The sequence below is a fragment of the Balaenoptera ricei genome, chromosome 14 (genome assembly GCF_028023285.1).
Source record: "Balaenoptera ricei isolate mBalRic1 chromosome 14, mBalRic1.hap2, whole genome shotgun sequence".
NCBI classification, from domain to species: Eukaryota; Metazoa; Chordata; class Mammalia; order Artiodactyla; family Balaenopteridae; genus Balaenoptera; species Balaenoptera ricei.
This window is the reverse complement of record NC_082652.1, coordinates 22,722,904-22,737,965: the sequence shown is the minus strand read 5'-3', so window position 1 is coordinate 22,737,965 and position 15,062 is coordinate 22,722,904. Positions and strand designations below refer to the sequence as shown.

Here is a 15,062-nt window from a genome sequence, read left to right as displayed (position 1 = left end):
TTACCCTAACTCACCATTTCTGTGTCCCACTCACCATACATCAGCCCTAAGCCTAGCTTAAATGAGTAAAAATTAGCTTCAAATGCTTACTTCTAAATTTAAAGTTGTACGTATGAATATTGCTATATTATTTCTCCATTTTTTACTGTTTTTTTCAAGTCATCAAAGTTGCACATGACATAAAAGGAAAGGGTGAGTGACAAGGTACAAAATGGTACATTAGCCATTCATTTCTTTACATTATTATTTTCTATTCCATTAATGTCAAGTTCTTTTTTTTTTTTTTTTGTAATGAAGAGGTCATTTTAATTTGAGACAGAGGAAAAATGCTACTTAAAACATACCGAGAGCAAAGCCTTACTGTTGGAACCAGGTGTCAGAGAGGATGAGTATATTTAAACAGCAAGGTTGGCTATTTTGAGATAAAAATAAGTAACAGGGAGTCAACAAATAACCTTCCCCATTCCGAAACTGTAAAACTGATGCTCTGAAACTGCTGCACCACCAGCAGGAGTTAAGTGGTGAAGTTTCTGTGATTAGATGACAAATGTTTGCAAGCTTGCATGAATCCGCATTTTTCTAGGGAACAGATCCACAACCCTCTTCAGATGGACAACACATGACAGATGCCCAATTAATGTTTGTTGAAAGTATAAATGAAGGGGCTCTACAGCAAGTAAGAGCCAGTGCACAACCCAAAACTGCTTCCTTGGTTCCGTCTTTCATCACCTTCAAACTCCAGAATCATTCCAGGAGTGTCTTGAGCTGTCTGTTGCAACAACTTTCTATAACTGTTTTTCTGAACAAAATATTACAAAGGGTCTTACCAAGATTAGAGAATCCATCCTGAAGGGCCCATAATCGAGCCCAAGGGGCAGGGACAGGCTCCTCGGGTTCCTGGTCCTCGGGAATAGAATAGAGTTCCTGCGTGGACACTGTGTCTAAGGAGCTCAGCGTACCCGAGCTGGAGTGAGAGGACTGGCTGGACGTGGGCACCGTGCTGGTAGAGGAGCTGGACGTGCCCTGGGACTGTGAAGAGGAGCCGTGTGGCTGTGAGGAGGGACCGTGGGACTGCGAAAAGCCACCTTGGGACTGCGGGGAGGCACTGCCATGGGGCTGATGACACTCCACATCCGTCTCCCGAGACATCACCACCTCAAAAATAAGTGTCCAACAGTAAGGTGAATTTCAAGGAACAAGACATCATAAAGGTCAAGAGTGAAGGATGGGTATATTACAACAGCCAAAAAAAAAAAAAAAGATCCAGGATACGCATGCTCTGCAAAAATTAAAATTCTAACAGTTTAGACCTATCATTCTTCTGGGCTGAGCTTTTCATCACATCATTTTCACCTGGTAAGTTTTTGTGTGACAGCCACAACCACAGAGGACAGAAACAAAGAAATTACTTGAAGGCTGTAAATAAGTAAAAAGCAATGAAACTGAATTGGGGAGGGGGAGAGACTCATAACAGCTTACACTCATCCAATTTTTTAAAATTAAAAATGGGAGCTAAAATGTATTCATTAATACAATCAACACTACACAAACTTCATATGTATTTTTGAAAAGGAAAGAAAGGGAAGGGTCAGGTGGCTTGGCATAGACTAAGAAAAACTCTACAGAAATTCACTGCATCACCCCAGGGGTGGCTATGTTATACATAAAATGCCACTGATGCCCCCTCTCCCCCAAACCAGCTCCTGGAGGGTAGGACCCAAGTTCATTCTAGATTCCTTGACTCCAAACTAAGAGCTGGGCCACTTAATAAGGCAAAACACAAAGACTGCTCTAAACAACTCCACCTAGCCCTTTGTGATGCTAATTAACTATGGGGCTCACCTTTTCGGCATCCTAAATGGCCTCCCAGCCCAACAGAAGCCTGAAGAAAACCATGATGAGACACAGAAGACCATAACAGAGGTTCCCACCCCAGCTTTAAAATTAATTTGATGGACAGTTAAACTCCAATAACAGAACCTACAGTAAAGTCAAAGTAACTTTCAATCCCTAACTTTAAATCCCTAATTTGATTAAAAAAAAAAAAAAAAAGTGCTTTCTCTCCTGAATCCCACACTCAGGCTACCCCTCAAGGAGAATATAGTAAACATGACTCACACTGATTATTGCATTTACACAGCTTTCCAGATGCAAAGGTCCTTATGAGTTTTCCTGAAAGCACACCAGGGAGGTAGGTGTTGCCAGAGCTGGGTCCGCCACTTCAGGACCTGCTGCTCTAATACCACCTCAGCCGAGCTGTGTCCTCCTGCAGCTTCCTGAGCAAGACTCCTCTGCCCTGAAAACTGGCAAAAGACAGTGTGTCAAAAGGTAGCTGCTATCATCGCTCATGATAAGAGGATCCACCAGACCAGGACTACATTGGCCTCTGCCATGAGGAAAAAGTATAGTGGAGAGGTTATAAGCAAACAGATCTGGAGTCGAGTCAGATGTCTAAGTCAACTCTTTGCACGACCTTTACGTAGATCGCAACCTCTCTGAACCCAGAAATGTAGATAGAGCTTGCGAATCAAATGAGATGATGCATCAACGTTCCTCCCCCCACCCCTCGGTAATGCTTGATAATTGGGAATTCCAGGCCCAAAGAATCTGAAAGCAGGAAAAGGCCTTACAAGTGCAACACAATTTTTTTTTTCAAATAGAGAAACTGAGTCCCAAGGAAGACTGGTGCCCTCCTACCCTCCCCTTGCCACCCCATCCCCCACACTTCCTTAGGGACACTCGCAGAGCATCCTCCTACACAAGTCGGTGTGTTTCCAGTTCCTGCAGCACCTTGCAGCTAATAATGGGTTCTCAGTACGCATTTTTCAGATTGAACCTAAATATGGAAATAATTACTAACACCTATAAAACTCTCTACGGAGCAACTTCGCTCTCATTTTGAAGGGGACAACTTTGTTCTTTCTTATCCTTTACGTCTGGGCCAGTTTCAGCTTGAAAGTTACAAGGGAAGTGACCTTCACCTCGAAATTTATCTACAAAGAAGGAAGAGAGTCGGCCACGCATTCCTCTCCCCCTTCCCAAGCTCAAACACAGCACAAAACGGAAGCTCGGGAAATTCAGCTCGCAAAAAGACCCTGAGGACAGGATTCGAACCCCTCAATACCCAAGAGAAGTTCCCACTATGACTCACCGCGAGCCCACCTAGAACCGCACACTCAGAGCAGCCGTAGCCAGCGGAGTGGCGCTAAACCCGCTGATACAAACTCCACCCTCAGCCAATCAAAACACCCCTCCGCCCCCGCCGGACCAATGACAAACAGCGGATGTGGCGGCCCACTTAGCCTCAATGCTTTCTGGGAGTTGTAGTTTAAAACGCAGAACGGGACTCGGAATCCAGGTTCCCCCCGGGTAGTCCCGCCCCCTCAGCTTCCCGGCCAATCAGCAGCACGAGTATGGTCGATCACTTTCTCTCCCCCACAGGTGACCGCGGGGAGGCCGACCGCCGGCCAGATGTGGTGCGGAAGGACCAGGGCCTTGCTCCGGATGTCGGGGTTATGGCCGACAGGGGTGCTCGGGAGGAGACCGCTAAACTGCAGTGCTGCGTCACTGGCGGGAAGCAACTCCCCCCGGTGTTGGAATTGCGGCGGCCTAGGGGGCCCCTTGCGAGGGGACCGGTTCTTCTGCCCTCAGTGCCGCGCGCTGCAGCCACCAGACCCCACGCGAGACTACTTCAGCCTCATGGACTGGTACGGGAGGCCGTTTCGGGAAATGCGTCTGGGCGTGCGAGATGGAGGGCGGGTCAGGCTAAGGGAGGAGAAGGCGGGACCAGTTACTTGGGTGGGCGGAGCCCTAGAGAACAGGGGCTGGGGGTGGGGCCTGGGAGAAGGTGGGTGGGATGTGTCGGGAGAGGAAATCGAGGGGCCGGACTGAGCGGCGACGCTTTGGGGGCTGGAGACGAGAGTGGAGCGTGGAGTGGTGGGGCGAGGAGTGTGATTAGGGGAAATTGAGGTTTGGAGCCTGCAATGGAGGGAGACTTGAGGGGCGGGATCTGAGAGAAGGAAGTTCAGAGGTGAGGCCTGAGGGAAGGGTGCTTGCGCGGCCCTTGGAGGATGGAGACGTGAGGAATAGGTTCAGAACTTTTAAAGTTGGGTTGAGACTTTTAAGAAAGAAATACTGAGGTGTTATCCAAAATAAGAGAGTAAGAGCAAAGAAAAACTTAATGCTGTGGGCAGAGTCTAAGGCAAAAGTGAGAATTGGAAGGTCTGAGAAATAGTTGTTTTTTTTGTTTACCTCCGAAGGTCGAGGAGCTTGGAGAGGTGGTGAAGTTTGGGCGAAGCTAAACTGATGAGATAGGGCACGCTCTGGGAATAGAAAGCGAAGAGGATTCGATTAAGATAAAGTGAGAGGTAGAGATGAAGGGACCTGGGCCTTAGAAAAATAGAGTGGGATTCAGGAATGCCTCTTCCCCTTAACTCTGGGCTCTGGCCCCACCAGTCACTGAGCACTTATGAAGGGCTGCAGTAACACTACTCTTTACGTTGTTCAAGCATGCGAGTCTTCTTCCCACTTCAAGGCCTTTGCATGTTCCCTGTGCCTGAATGACTCTTTCCTGTGATCTTCGATTACTCCTCATCATCAGTCAGGTCTCAGCTCAAATGTCATCTCTTTGTCCACCACATCTACCATTCTCTGATCCTATTCTCTTTTCCTTTGCAGTACCTACCACTTTTTGAAATAGCTCTGTCTGTATGTTTATTGCGTCATCCCCCATGAGAACAGGAACCAGGCCCATACTATACAAATCTATAAACATTTGATGCATGAATTTCATCTCCTGATTTCCTTCCAGCAACCGCTCCTTCAGAGTTGACACTGCGAAGCTCCAGCATAGGTACCAGCAACTACAGCGTCTTATCCACCCAGATTTCTTCAGCCAGAGGTCTCAGGTAGCCTATTGGCCACCCATAATCACACCCAAACACGTGTGTACCCTGGGTGGGTGGCAGTGTCCTTATGGTTATGTGATTATCAGGGACAGAGCCGGACAACCAGCTTCACCCTGAGGCAGCCTGACCCCAGCCATCCAGACCCTGGACCTGTCTTACACTCAGAGCTTTTACCTGATTTCCCAGCAGAATTAGAACCCATCACTTGAAAATAAAAACAGCTTATCCCATACCAGTTCTCCTTTGACCACTTCCTTATGTGCTTGCCCATCAGTATTTTATGAAACAGTTTGTGAATGTAAGATGGCCTATTTGCGTGGTAATATGACTGTCTTCATTTCCACTTACAGACTGAAAAGGATTTCTCAGAGAAGCATTCGACCCTTGTTAATGATGCCTATGAGACCCTTCTGGCTCCCCTGAGCAGGGGACTATACCTTGTAAGGTGATTTTCCGACCCGTCTATCATGACATCCTGGTCCCATTGCTCTGTAGGACAGCTACTCCCCTGTGTTCAACAGAAGAGTGCTTGAGACCTGAGCTAATCTAGGGACCCAACGATAATTAACCTCAAAGATACTATTACATGAGTATAGTTTTCTCTGTGTATCTCTGTAAATCTTACTTGCCCAATTGCCTTTTTTTTTTTTTTTTTTTTTACCATTTTCTATAAATTTCAAGGATTAGATGGTACTGGCTTTTAGGGAAGAGTAATTTTTGTTTTGTTTTGTTTTTTTGTGGGGGAGAATTGAGCACCGTAGAATTTTAGGATTTAATAGAATTTTTACAAATACCTAATTCAACCTCCTTCCACTTTTTTCCCAAGTGGAAGAATGACTCCCCCAGGGTCACATAGTTCCAGGTAGCAGGGAGTGATCCCATCCCAGCACTCCTATCTCAGTCTAACTTTCCAGCACCCTACCCTCACACTTTCACTATTGGGACAGTTCAAGATTTCCCTGTGAGTGGCATTCTGTTCTGAACGGTGAGGAGGATATATGGTGAGGAGGTTTTATGACTCTGGCCATAGTTCCTTGAACTAAACTTATTTTCCCTGCTTTATGCCCCAATAGCTAAAGCTCTGTGGAGTAGAGATTCCCGAAGGGACAGATTATGAAGTGGACAGTCAGTTCCTCATGGAAATAATGGAAATCAATGAAAAACTTGCAGAAGCTCAAGGTGAAACTGCCATGAAAGAGATGGAATCTATTGTCAGAGGTAAAAGATAAAATACCACCTAATGCATTTTATTGCTGTTTTGAGTACATGTAGGGGTTAAGTGAAAAATGGTTATAAAGAGTACATATTGGCCTTCATAATGACTCAGGGAATTTTTTTTTTCTTGATTACGCTGAAACCCATTTTGTCTAGAGGTTAGACTTGCAAAATTCCTAATTCTCTGGAAGGCGGGCTTAAACCAAGAGTGTAATAGTATTTTGCAGATTGCTGTGCTCCTTCCCACCCATGACATCATTTGGATAATAATATTATCTCTGACAAGAAAAATAGACCTCAGAAGTTCATGGGAATGCCCAAGGTCACACAGCAGATATAGCAGAGCAAAGATTGAAACCTTGATCTTATGATCCCATATTGCTTTACTTTCCACTTTATTCCATAGTGTATCAGTCAGGGTTCTCCAGAGAAACAGAATCAGTAGTATATGTGTATGTGGAGAGAGAGAGAGAAATTTATTTTAAGGAATGGCTCATGTTATTATGAGAGCTAGCAAGTTCAAAATATGTAGATAGACTAGCAGGCTGGAAACTCAGGCAGGACTTCTATGTTAGTCATGAGGCAGAATCCCCTCCTCAGGAAACCTCAGTTTTTGCTTACTACCTTCAACTGATTGGATGAGGCCCACCCATGTTATGGAAGATAATCTCCTTAAAGTCAACTGACTGTAAATGTTAATCACATTTACAGAATACCTTCACAGCAACGTCTAGACTAGTGTTTGTCCAAACAATTGGGCACCACAGCCTAAACAAGATGGCACATAAAATTAACCATGCCATGTAGAAAAGGCTCCAGGTTTCTCATTCAAATTGTATGCAGATATGAACTTTCACAAATGTTATGGCATGCTTACTGTATCAGGCACTGTGCAGGACACTGAGGATACAGCAATGAACAAGAAAGACATGGCCTGGGCCTTCTTGGAGTTTATATATTCCAACTCAGTGTGTCCCAAATGGAAGTCATGAGCGTCTCTCTTCTGCTCCTCTGCTGATGTTCCCTTTCTAAGTGAATGACGCTCTGCGGTTGCACAAGTCCAAAACACTGAGGAGGTGTCCTTAACAACTTATTCTTCCTTACCCCCATAGACAGTCCATCACCAAGTCTTGAAAAGCTGACCTTCTAAATGTGTCTCAGATCCATCTATCCATTTTCACTGCCACCTCCCTGTCCCAAGCTACCATTCTCTCTCACCCGGACAACTGGAGTAACTCCACACTGGTCCGTCTCTACCTTCAATCTGATATATTCCTACACTGTCACATGTGTGAATTTTTTGAAACCCAAATCTAATCATATCACCCTTGGCCTTGCTTAAAAACTTCAAGTGGCTCCCCGCCCCGCGCCTCAGGTTAAAGAGACCTGCATGGCTTGGCCTCTGCTTCCTCCCATTTGCTCCTTCCACTCCAGCCACACGGGCTGCTTCCAGTTCTTCATCTGTACCTTGTACCTCCCTACCCAGGGCATTTGCGCATGCTGTTGCTCCTGCCCGAAACCCTCTTCTCCTCTACCCCATCTATTTAACTCTTCCTCCTTCAGATCTGGGGGCAATCATCACTTCCTCAAAGAATCTGCAGAGGACCTCTCTGTCTCTACCTTTTGGTCGTGGGTACCCCTCCTTTGTAGGCCTAATCACTGGTCTATGTGAGATTACTGGACCAATATCAGTCTCCCCTACTAGACCAGAAGTTCTACAGAGGCAGAAATTGTGTCTGCTTTTTGCTTCCCTCACATCCTTAGCACATGCAATAGTACTTGGAGTATAATAGGGACTCAGTAAGTATTTGTCAAGTGAGTGAATAAATAACAAATAAAGAAGTTAAAAGCAGTAAAATAGAAGTTGTGGTGGGGGAGCTGTCAGCTAGGGGTGTACCAGCAACATTAGGGTTGGGAAAAGAGAAACTCAGGATTTTTAGTCAGAAGGCCCAGCTGCACGGCTTTGGAAGGCAGAGGTTCATGAAGCTCTGGGTGAGGTGGACTTGGGTTCAGTCCCAACACTGCCACTGACTTTGTGTGTGACCTTCAGTAAAGTGACTTCACCCCTCTGAGCTTCAGTTTCCTCATCTGTAAAATGGAGATAATATTAGTACTGGTTGTTGCAACAATTAAGTTAAAGCATGTAAAACACTTGACACAGTGCCTGGCCCATGGTAAGTTCCCAGTCAATGGTGGGGGTTATTTCTAGCTCTATAGTTAACATCTGGTTTTGAGCAGGTCACTGACCTTCATTTAGAGTAATTCCTAAATTTCCTTTTACCTGCTAAGGCCCAGGTAATGTGAACGTTCAAGCGCATGAGCTAGATAGTTTTGGGGTCAGGACTTCAGAGGCTCCAGACTCCTAATCCAGTGTTCTTTTGTCAACACCACGTTGCCACCTGAGAAGCGAGTTTCCAACCACTGGACCAGAAGTCAGATGGCTTGGGGTCTGCTCTTAGCTCCTCCACTCACCAACCATGTGACCATATATGTTCTCCCAGTACCTGTCATTGCTTACCATGGGGATATAATGTATTTGAAAGTGCTTTGAAAGCAGGCACCATATAAATGATTGATACTGTTTGTATCTGGAAAAGGCACTTATCATACAATTTTCTAATGAGCAAACAATAAAAATGTGAGGTAGCTCCTCCTTTACTTCACCTGGCATCTTCTCTCTTAAGGTACAATATGATCGAAATGTTTCATTTTCCTGAGAGGCTGTATAATTTGCTAGTAGTTGCCTGGCACACTCTAATGCCCTGCTGATAGGCAAGTCCCGCTTGTTAATTTTCTCCTAGCTGAAATCTGGAAGACTCAGAGTGCTTGGTGGAGATAATCTAAGGAACTTCCTTGTCTTTTTTTTTTAATGCTTCTATAGCCATTTTATGAGCTTTGGTGGTTGCCCCTCAGACCTTTCATGGATAGAAAAACAGTGTAACTAGGATCAGCCAGAGCTGCACTAAACAGGAGCTGCCGTCATGGAACTGTAGAGACAGAGGTTATGAGGCCTTACCCTTGAATCCAAACTCCCTGCTATGTTGTGTTCACAACAACAAGATGACAAAGCGTTGTCTTCATATTATGAGTCTATTTAAATAGAAAAATTAAGATAATGTTTTTCTTTTTCAGCTAAACAGAAAGAATTGACTGACAATGTGAGCAGAGCTTTTGAAAGAGGTACTTCCTTCATTTCTTGACTTTATATGGAAAGAAACTGTAAGCACTGAGGTATAACCATCCATTCAATAAGTAGCTGTTATATGCCCATCCTATGACGGGTACATGGGAGCTATAAAATATAGATGAGTCTACATTTCTGCCTTCAAGGATTCAAAGTCTTGCTAGAGAAACAAGAGGTGTTCCAAAACCAGTGATATGCCCATTGAAGATTAGATGAGAGAAAGTGCTCCCATTCCCCTTTAGCAAGTAGAAGATAAGGTGAGGGATGTGGGCTGAAGCCAACACAGGCAGACTCTGAGGGCAAGGCTGCACAGTCAACATTTGGCAAAGCCCGCACACCCCTTTCTTCTGCAAAGCCCAGGAGGAGAATCCCATGGCCGAGCTGTGCCCAGATTGCAAATAGGGCGTGTTCATTCGTGTCCCCACTGCTCCTGGCTCTCAGGCTAAAGAGACTAGATCTATTTCTAGCTATTTTTAAGCAAGAACAGCCTTTCTTTCCATCCCTGACTTGTGCCACTCCTTAAATAAGAGATTAATAGCCCTTTGGCTTAGGGATCGTTTGACTACAGAAAGGAGAACGCAACTCATACTAGCCCAGATAAAAGGAGGTCAGCTCTAAGGAATCAGGGCTATCTCTCAGAATCCAAAGTCCCTGAGACGAGTATAGTATTGTGTGATAAGAGCTTTTCTAGAACAAGACCTGGGAACCAGAAAGCAGTCTGGAACCAAGACTGTCGTCCTGAACTTGGTGGCCTAGCTGGCCACTCCATCCTTCTCCCCACCGCTATACACCGGTTCCGTCTGCTTTCTTATTGGTGTACAGTGCTGCAAACTGGCCTTCTCCACTGGATGACTCCTCAGTCCTCCTTGGTCTATTACCTCATAAGAGCAGGGCCTTTTATCTGACTAGAGTCTTCTAGATCCAATCTAGATTCCTGGGAGGGGGGATTTGATTGCCCCAGTTTGAGTCAGATGTCCACTCCAGTCCGATCACTGAGGGCCAAGGAGATAAGCTTGCACAGTGTACTGCCTACTTTGCAGGGACTGTAGGAGTTTATTCTGAGAAGCAGGCAGAAGGTGGGGGGGGAGGGAGAGGTGTCTCTAAAAAGATGGAGAGGAATATAGATTAATAGCAGAAAAGACAGGAACCTGGCCCAATGTATCTGCCTGAAATCCATGTCCCCAGCCTACTGGTTAAGATGGTCAGATTATGTTCCACCAAGGCCCACCCCCAGTTCCTGTTATACCTTTGTGGGCTTTTATTTTTTTAATTATAAAATACAATTTCTTAAAGAATGAATAGTACATAAGTACAATTGGAAGACTAACAACAGAAGAAACACCCATGTCCCCACCACCCAGGTTAAGAAATAGAAAAAAGGTGCTCAACGTCACTAATCATTAGGGAAATGAAAATCAAAACCACAGCGAGATACCACCTCACACCTATAAAGATGGGTGCTATTAAAAAAAAAAGAAAATAGCAAATGTGGGCAAGGTTGTGGAGAAGTTGGGACCTTTGTGCACTGCTGGTGGGAATGTAAAATAGTGCACCCACTATGGAAAACAGTATGGCAGTTCCTCAAAAAATTAAAAATAGAATTACGGTGCAATCCAGTAATTCCACTTCTGGGTGTACACCTAAAGAATTGACAGCAGGAACTCAGAGAGATGCACTGTCACAGATAAACAAAGCCAGATACTAGTTAACGTGGTAAGGACAGATTTGAATCAGTAATAACTATGGCGATAGGGAAAAGAGTCCAGCGTGAACTGAACTCAATTTTGATTTGTACAGAGGTAACTGGGCATTTTAAAGGGAGAATGAGGGAGTAGGGCGGGGGTGCACAGGGGCTCAGTAGAATTGGGGAAGTGAAATATTACAAAAAGCGGGAAGAAGGAGTTGGTCCTATGAAACCCATCTGGGTTTGTTAATTGGCCCTTATGGAAGTTAGGCTCCCACCCTCCCACAGAGCCTGGAGACAGGGGCCCTATCATCAGGTGTTGACTGGAACGAACAGCAAGAAAGAGACAGAAGAGACCTCCTTTCCTCTGAACGACATAAGTCCATTTCTCACTCAGTCGTCTTCTGTTTATGAAGGACTAGCTGAGCCATCTGTTGAGGCCTGATAGTAGAGGATATTTGGGGGATGACGTGAGCAAATGTGCATTTAATGAGGAGCATCTCTATGGAAACGAAAAGGAAAACAAAGGTCAATGGCTGGAGCCGACTATAACCCCAGTTTCTGAGTCCAGAGAGCAGCCACCTGAGAAGACACTGACTGCTTAAGCGTCTTTAGGTGTTGGCATGAGGACAGCAGAGGCAATCTGACGCATCTCCTGGCTTGTAGTTTGAATGTTTGTGGTGATGGCAGAGACATCAGCATCACAGTCATGGTTATTCTGCAGAGCACAGCGTGGAAGGTGCGCGCTTTCTGAGTGGCCCGTGTACCAGCAGCTCCAGGCACAAAGGTTGCCCGTGATTTGTTGTGATGAGTTCTTTGAAGTTTCCATCAAGTCCTCCAGCTTCAGCTTGCAGGACTTTTCCAGATCCTGGAGGAAAGGGGCAGCTATAAGACAGCCTGAGTCCCACTGAGGATCTGGGCAGTCAGGTTTTAGTTCTTAGTGACAGTAAGTCAGGAGGGAGGGAGGAACATTGGAAACATTGGTTTGGAAAGTTGTAGCCAGATGTTGAAAGAAACTAGAAGAATTGAGGATTTGCTGAGGGCCGACATAATGTGTAAGGATCCAGTTCAGTTTACAAGTAGATAATAAAACCTCAAAGACAATGAACAGGACCGGATTCTGATAATTCGCAAGGTTGTGTTATTCTTTTCCACTGAAACATAAAATTTCTCTCAACAGTCACCCCCTCTTTTTAATCAAAGATAAAGTAGCATTGTTCTTGTTTACAAAATAAATTTAGTTTCATGAAATTTGGCCTGATTATTTATTAAGTGCATCAAGAATGGTAACTGACCATAAAGGCCTTTTTAAGTTTTCCTAATGGAACTTTTTACAGCAATAACTGGTTTCATTGCACTTTGCAGATACTGCATATTTTACAAATTGAAGGTTTGTAGCACTCCTGTCTTGTCAGATGATGGTTAGCATTTTTCAGCAATAAAATATTTTTAATTAAGGTATGTACACTGTTTCTTTAGACATAATGCTATTGTGCACTTAAGAGACTATAGTATAGTATCAATATTTATACACACTGGGAAACCAAAAAATGTGTGTGACTTGCTTTATTTCAACATTCACTTTGTTGCAGTGGTCTGGAACCCAGCCCCCAGTATCTCTGAGGTCTGCCTGTATGAGGAATCTCAGATTAGACTTGAAAAACCTCTCTGCTAGGAAGTCAAGCCAAGATTTCTCCATCAAAATTCTTCACCTGCATTACCTATAGATTCAGGTGAATTCCTCTCTTCCCAACGTCCCCCAAATATTCTAAGATTCATGGGCCTGCCGAGTGCCCTTAATCACCTGTAAGGCTGGGAACCCTGTAAACCAGGTACCAAGCCAGTTTTTGCAACAGGGCTTTGAAAGCATTATCTCTATAAAATCAACCTTATTTCCCTAAAATTGATGACTTTATGCATCATTTTCAAATATGACATTCCCGTCAAAGCCTTATTCTTAATTATGTCCTATCACAAAGAGGACAGATTCTTACTGAAGCTATGCAAATAACTATATTGCCGTGAAAACAAGAATACTTAATAATAGTTTCTAACTTTTTGAGGGATCAGGCAGGGAGAAGATGTTTTAATTTTGTTTACAAAAGTGTATAATTTACTAGATTGTTAATGAGTCATAGATAGCTTAAGAGAAAAGGAAAGGGGATTTCCTCATATCTAGAAAATAGAACATTTAAAGCCAGCAATAGTTCGAACAAAAAATATAAAAAATTATAATCAACTTATCAGTTTACTCAATCCTATGTAGTTAATTTTGTTCTGCTTGATCTTGGGTTAGCAGTTTCATGAACCCATCGGCCTTTTCATTAGCGTTTTGGAAATCCTGACTTAGTCAACTGGTTTGAACTCAGTAATGTAAGCAATGCCATCAGAAGCCTGTACCACAGAGTACCTCGTACAGTACCTGTTTATTGATCACAAGTACTCTGGCTTATAACTGGTTGCAAAAGCTTTTAGGAAAGCATCAGAGTAAGGTAACAACCATCCGTGGATAGCAAAAGACTTAAAATGGCCATAGTTAAAGATCTGATGAGAGGTTATTATAAAAATAACACAACTGAAAAGGCAATCTGGTTGTTTCTGTGACATACCACATTTTCAAATAATAACTGGGCGATAACATCTTACCAGGATATATCGTGGATAATGAGGGCATTGACAAATTCTAAGAACTTTATACAATTTCTGAAATAATAACATTTAACCCATATAAAAATAACCTAGGGAAGGTTAAGTATCTTTTCTTTGACACTGCTTCCATTGTAATTTAATATATCAAATAAACCTACTCAGTTTAACATCTCTCTTTTTACAAGGTGAGAGAACAAATCCTTTGAGGTTTTCCAGGGGACCTCTCAGAAACTTCAAAGTCAGTTCAAAGTCAAGAAGAATTTATTTAGAATTTGGTTTGGGGAAGTTGTCAAAAATGTTAAATGGTTTGAATATTTAATTAAATAGGATCATAGATCATTGTGAAACAACACTTAGTTATCAAACTGAAGTAATAATCAAAGATTTCAGGGACTTTCCTGGTGGAGCAGTGGTTGGGAATCCGCCTGCCAATGCAGGGGACACGGGTTCGTGCCCTGGTCCGGGAAGATCCCACGTGCCACGGAGCAGCTAAGCCCGTGAGCCACAACTACTGAAACCAGCATGCCTAGAGCCCCCACACCGCAACGAAGAGTAGCCCCTGCTCACCGCAACTAGAGAAAGCGTGCGCGGCAACGAAGACCCAATGCAGCCAAAACTTTAAAAAATTAAAAAAATAAAATTTCGAAGGGAAATATGAGGTAACATGGGAAAAAAAAAACCCTTAGCTCTTTTGACAGTGAGGAGGCTCGATTCTCTTACATAATCGAAGACATGATAAAGACAACATGAAGCACAGGAAATTATTTTGATAAGACAGAATATGTTTCCTAGGCGGATTACTCAAAAGGTAAAGAAAAACCTTTGACAATCTTTTATTAACAGCAGACCAGTAATCCAAGAAACTTTGTCATTTTGACAGAGAGAAAACCACTCTGGTTTTGTATTAGTACACTATTGATATTTAAGTTCATTTTTTTAAAAACACTTTATGTATAAATCCACTTAATATTAGCCAGCTTTGACCTTACAACATAAAATTCCTTTTCCACACACCTTCTACAGCTTTCTACATTCATTCAGGTTTTGTCTTATTCTTTCCCTCTTTCACGGTCTACTTTAGAACAAAATTACTCTTTTTAATCTTAACAAAAAACACATTTACATTCTTTACATGCTTTTCATGTAAAAACACATCCTACTTTTCTCCCATACTTTGTGTACAAAGTTGTTTTTCTTCACTCTTATCATTTCCAGTAGTTTTATTTTCATATACCAATTATAAATTTTAACCATTAGTACTTTATTTTACGGAGAAAACTAGGAGGTAGAAATTATGAGCTATTACATACCAGTATTCTGTAGCAGATTAGCAAGTTTTATGAATATACCACTTCATAATCTCTAGAGGCATATGCTTTTAAAAAAAATATTTATTTATTTATTTATTTAGACTGCACTGGGT

The 15,062-nt window shown here is 43.2% G+C and overlaps 2 protein-coding genes across 10 annotated transcripts in view; one reads left to right on the top strand and one right to left on the bottom strand.

The window, feature by feature from the left end:
* The window catches only part of CHEK2 (checkpoint kinase 2), a 41,571-nt gene extending 38,364 nt beyond the window's left edge, over nucleotides 1-3,207 (bottom strand). For 3 of the 4 annotated variants that reach the window (XM_059894790.1, XM_059894792.1, XM_059894793.1), the window contains exons 1-3: nucleotides 3,152-3,207; nucleotides 2,119-2,303; nucleotides 828-1,155 (exon numbers count right to left, since the gene is read on the bottom strand). In XM_059894790.1, the coding sequence (XP_059750773.1) occupies nucleotides 828-1,149 (322 nt within the window). In that variant the 5' untranslated portion in view covers nucleotides 1,150-1,155; nucleotides 2,119-2,303; nucleotides 3,152-3,207. Of the gene's footprint in view, nucleotides 1-827; nucleotides 1,156-1,842; nucleotides 1,883-2,118; nucleotides 2,304-3,151 lie in introns of all 4 variants that reach the window. The other variant, XM_059894791.1, reaches the window with a different exon arrangement.
* Nucleotides 3,208-3,400: 193 nt separating this feature from the next.
* HSCB (HscB mitochondrial iron-sulfur cluster cochaperone) overlaps nucleotides 3,401-15,062 on the top strand; it is a 35,907-nt gene continuing 24,245 nt past the window's right edge. For 5 of the 6 annotated variants that reach the window (XM_059895271.1, XM_059895268.1, XM_059895270.1 and 2 more), the window contains exons 1-5: nucleotides 3,401-3,707; nucleotides 4,811-4,907; nucleotides 5,258-5,347; nucleotides 5,981-6,125; nucleotides 9,255-9,302. In XM_059895271.1, the coding sequence (XP_059751254.1) occupies nucleotides 3,472-3,707; nucleotides 4,811-4,907; nucleotides 5,258-5,347; nucleotides 5,981-6,125; nucleotides 9,255-9,302 (616 nt within the window). In that variant the 5' untranslated portion in view covers nucleotides 3,401-3,471. Of the gene's footprint in view, nucleotides 3,708-4,810; nucleotides 4,908-5,257; nucleotides 5,353-5,980; nucleotides 6,126-9,254; nucleotides 9,303-15,062 lie in introns of those variants that run through there. The other variant, XM_059895272.1, reaches the window with a different exon arrangement.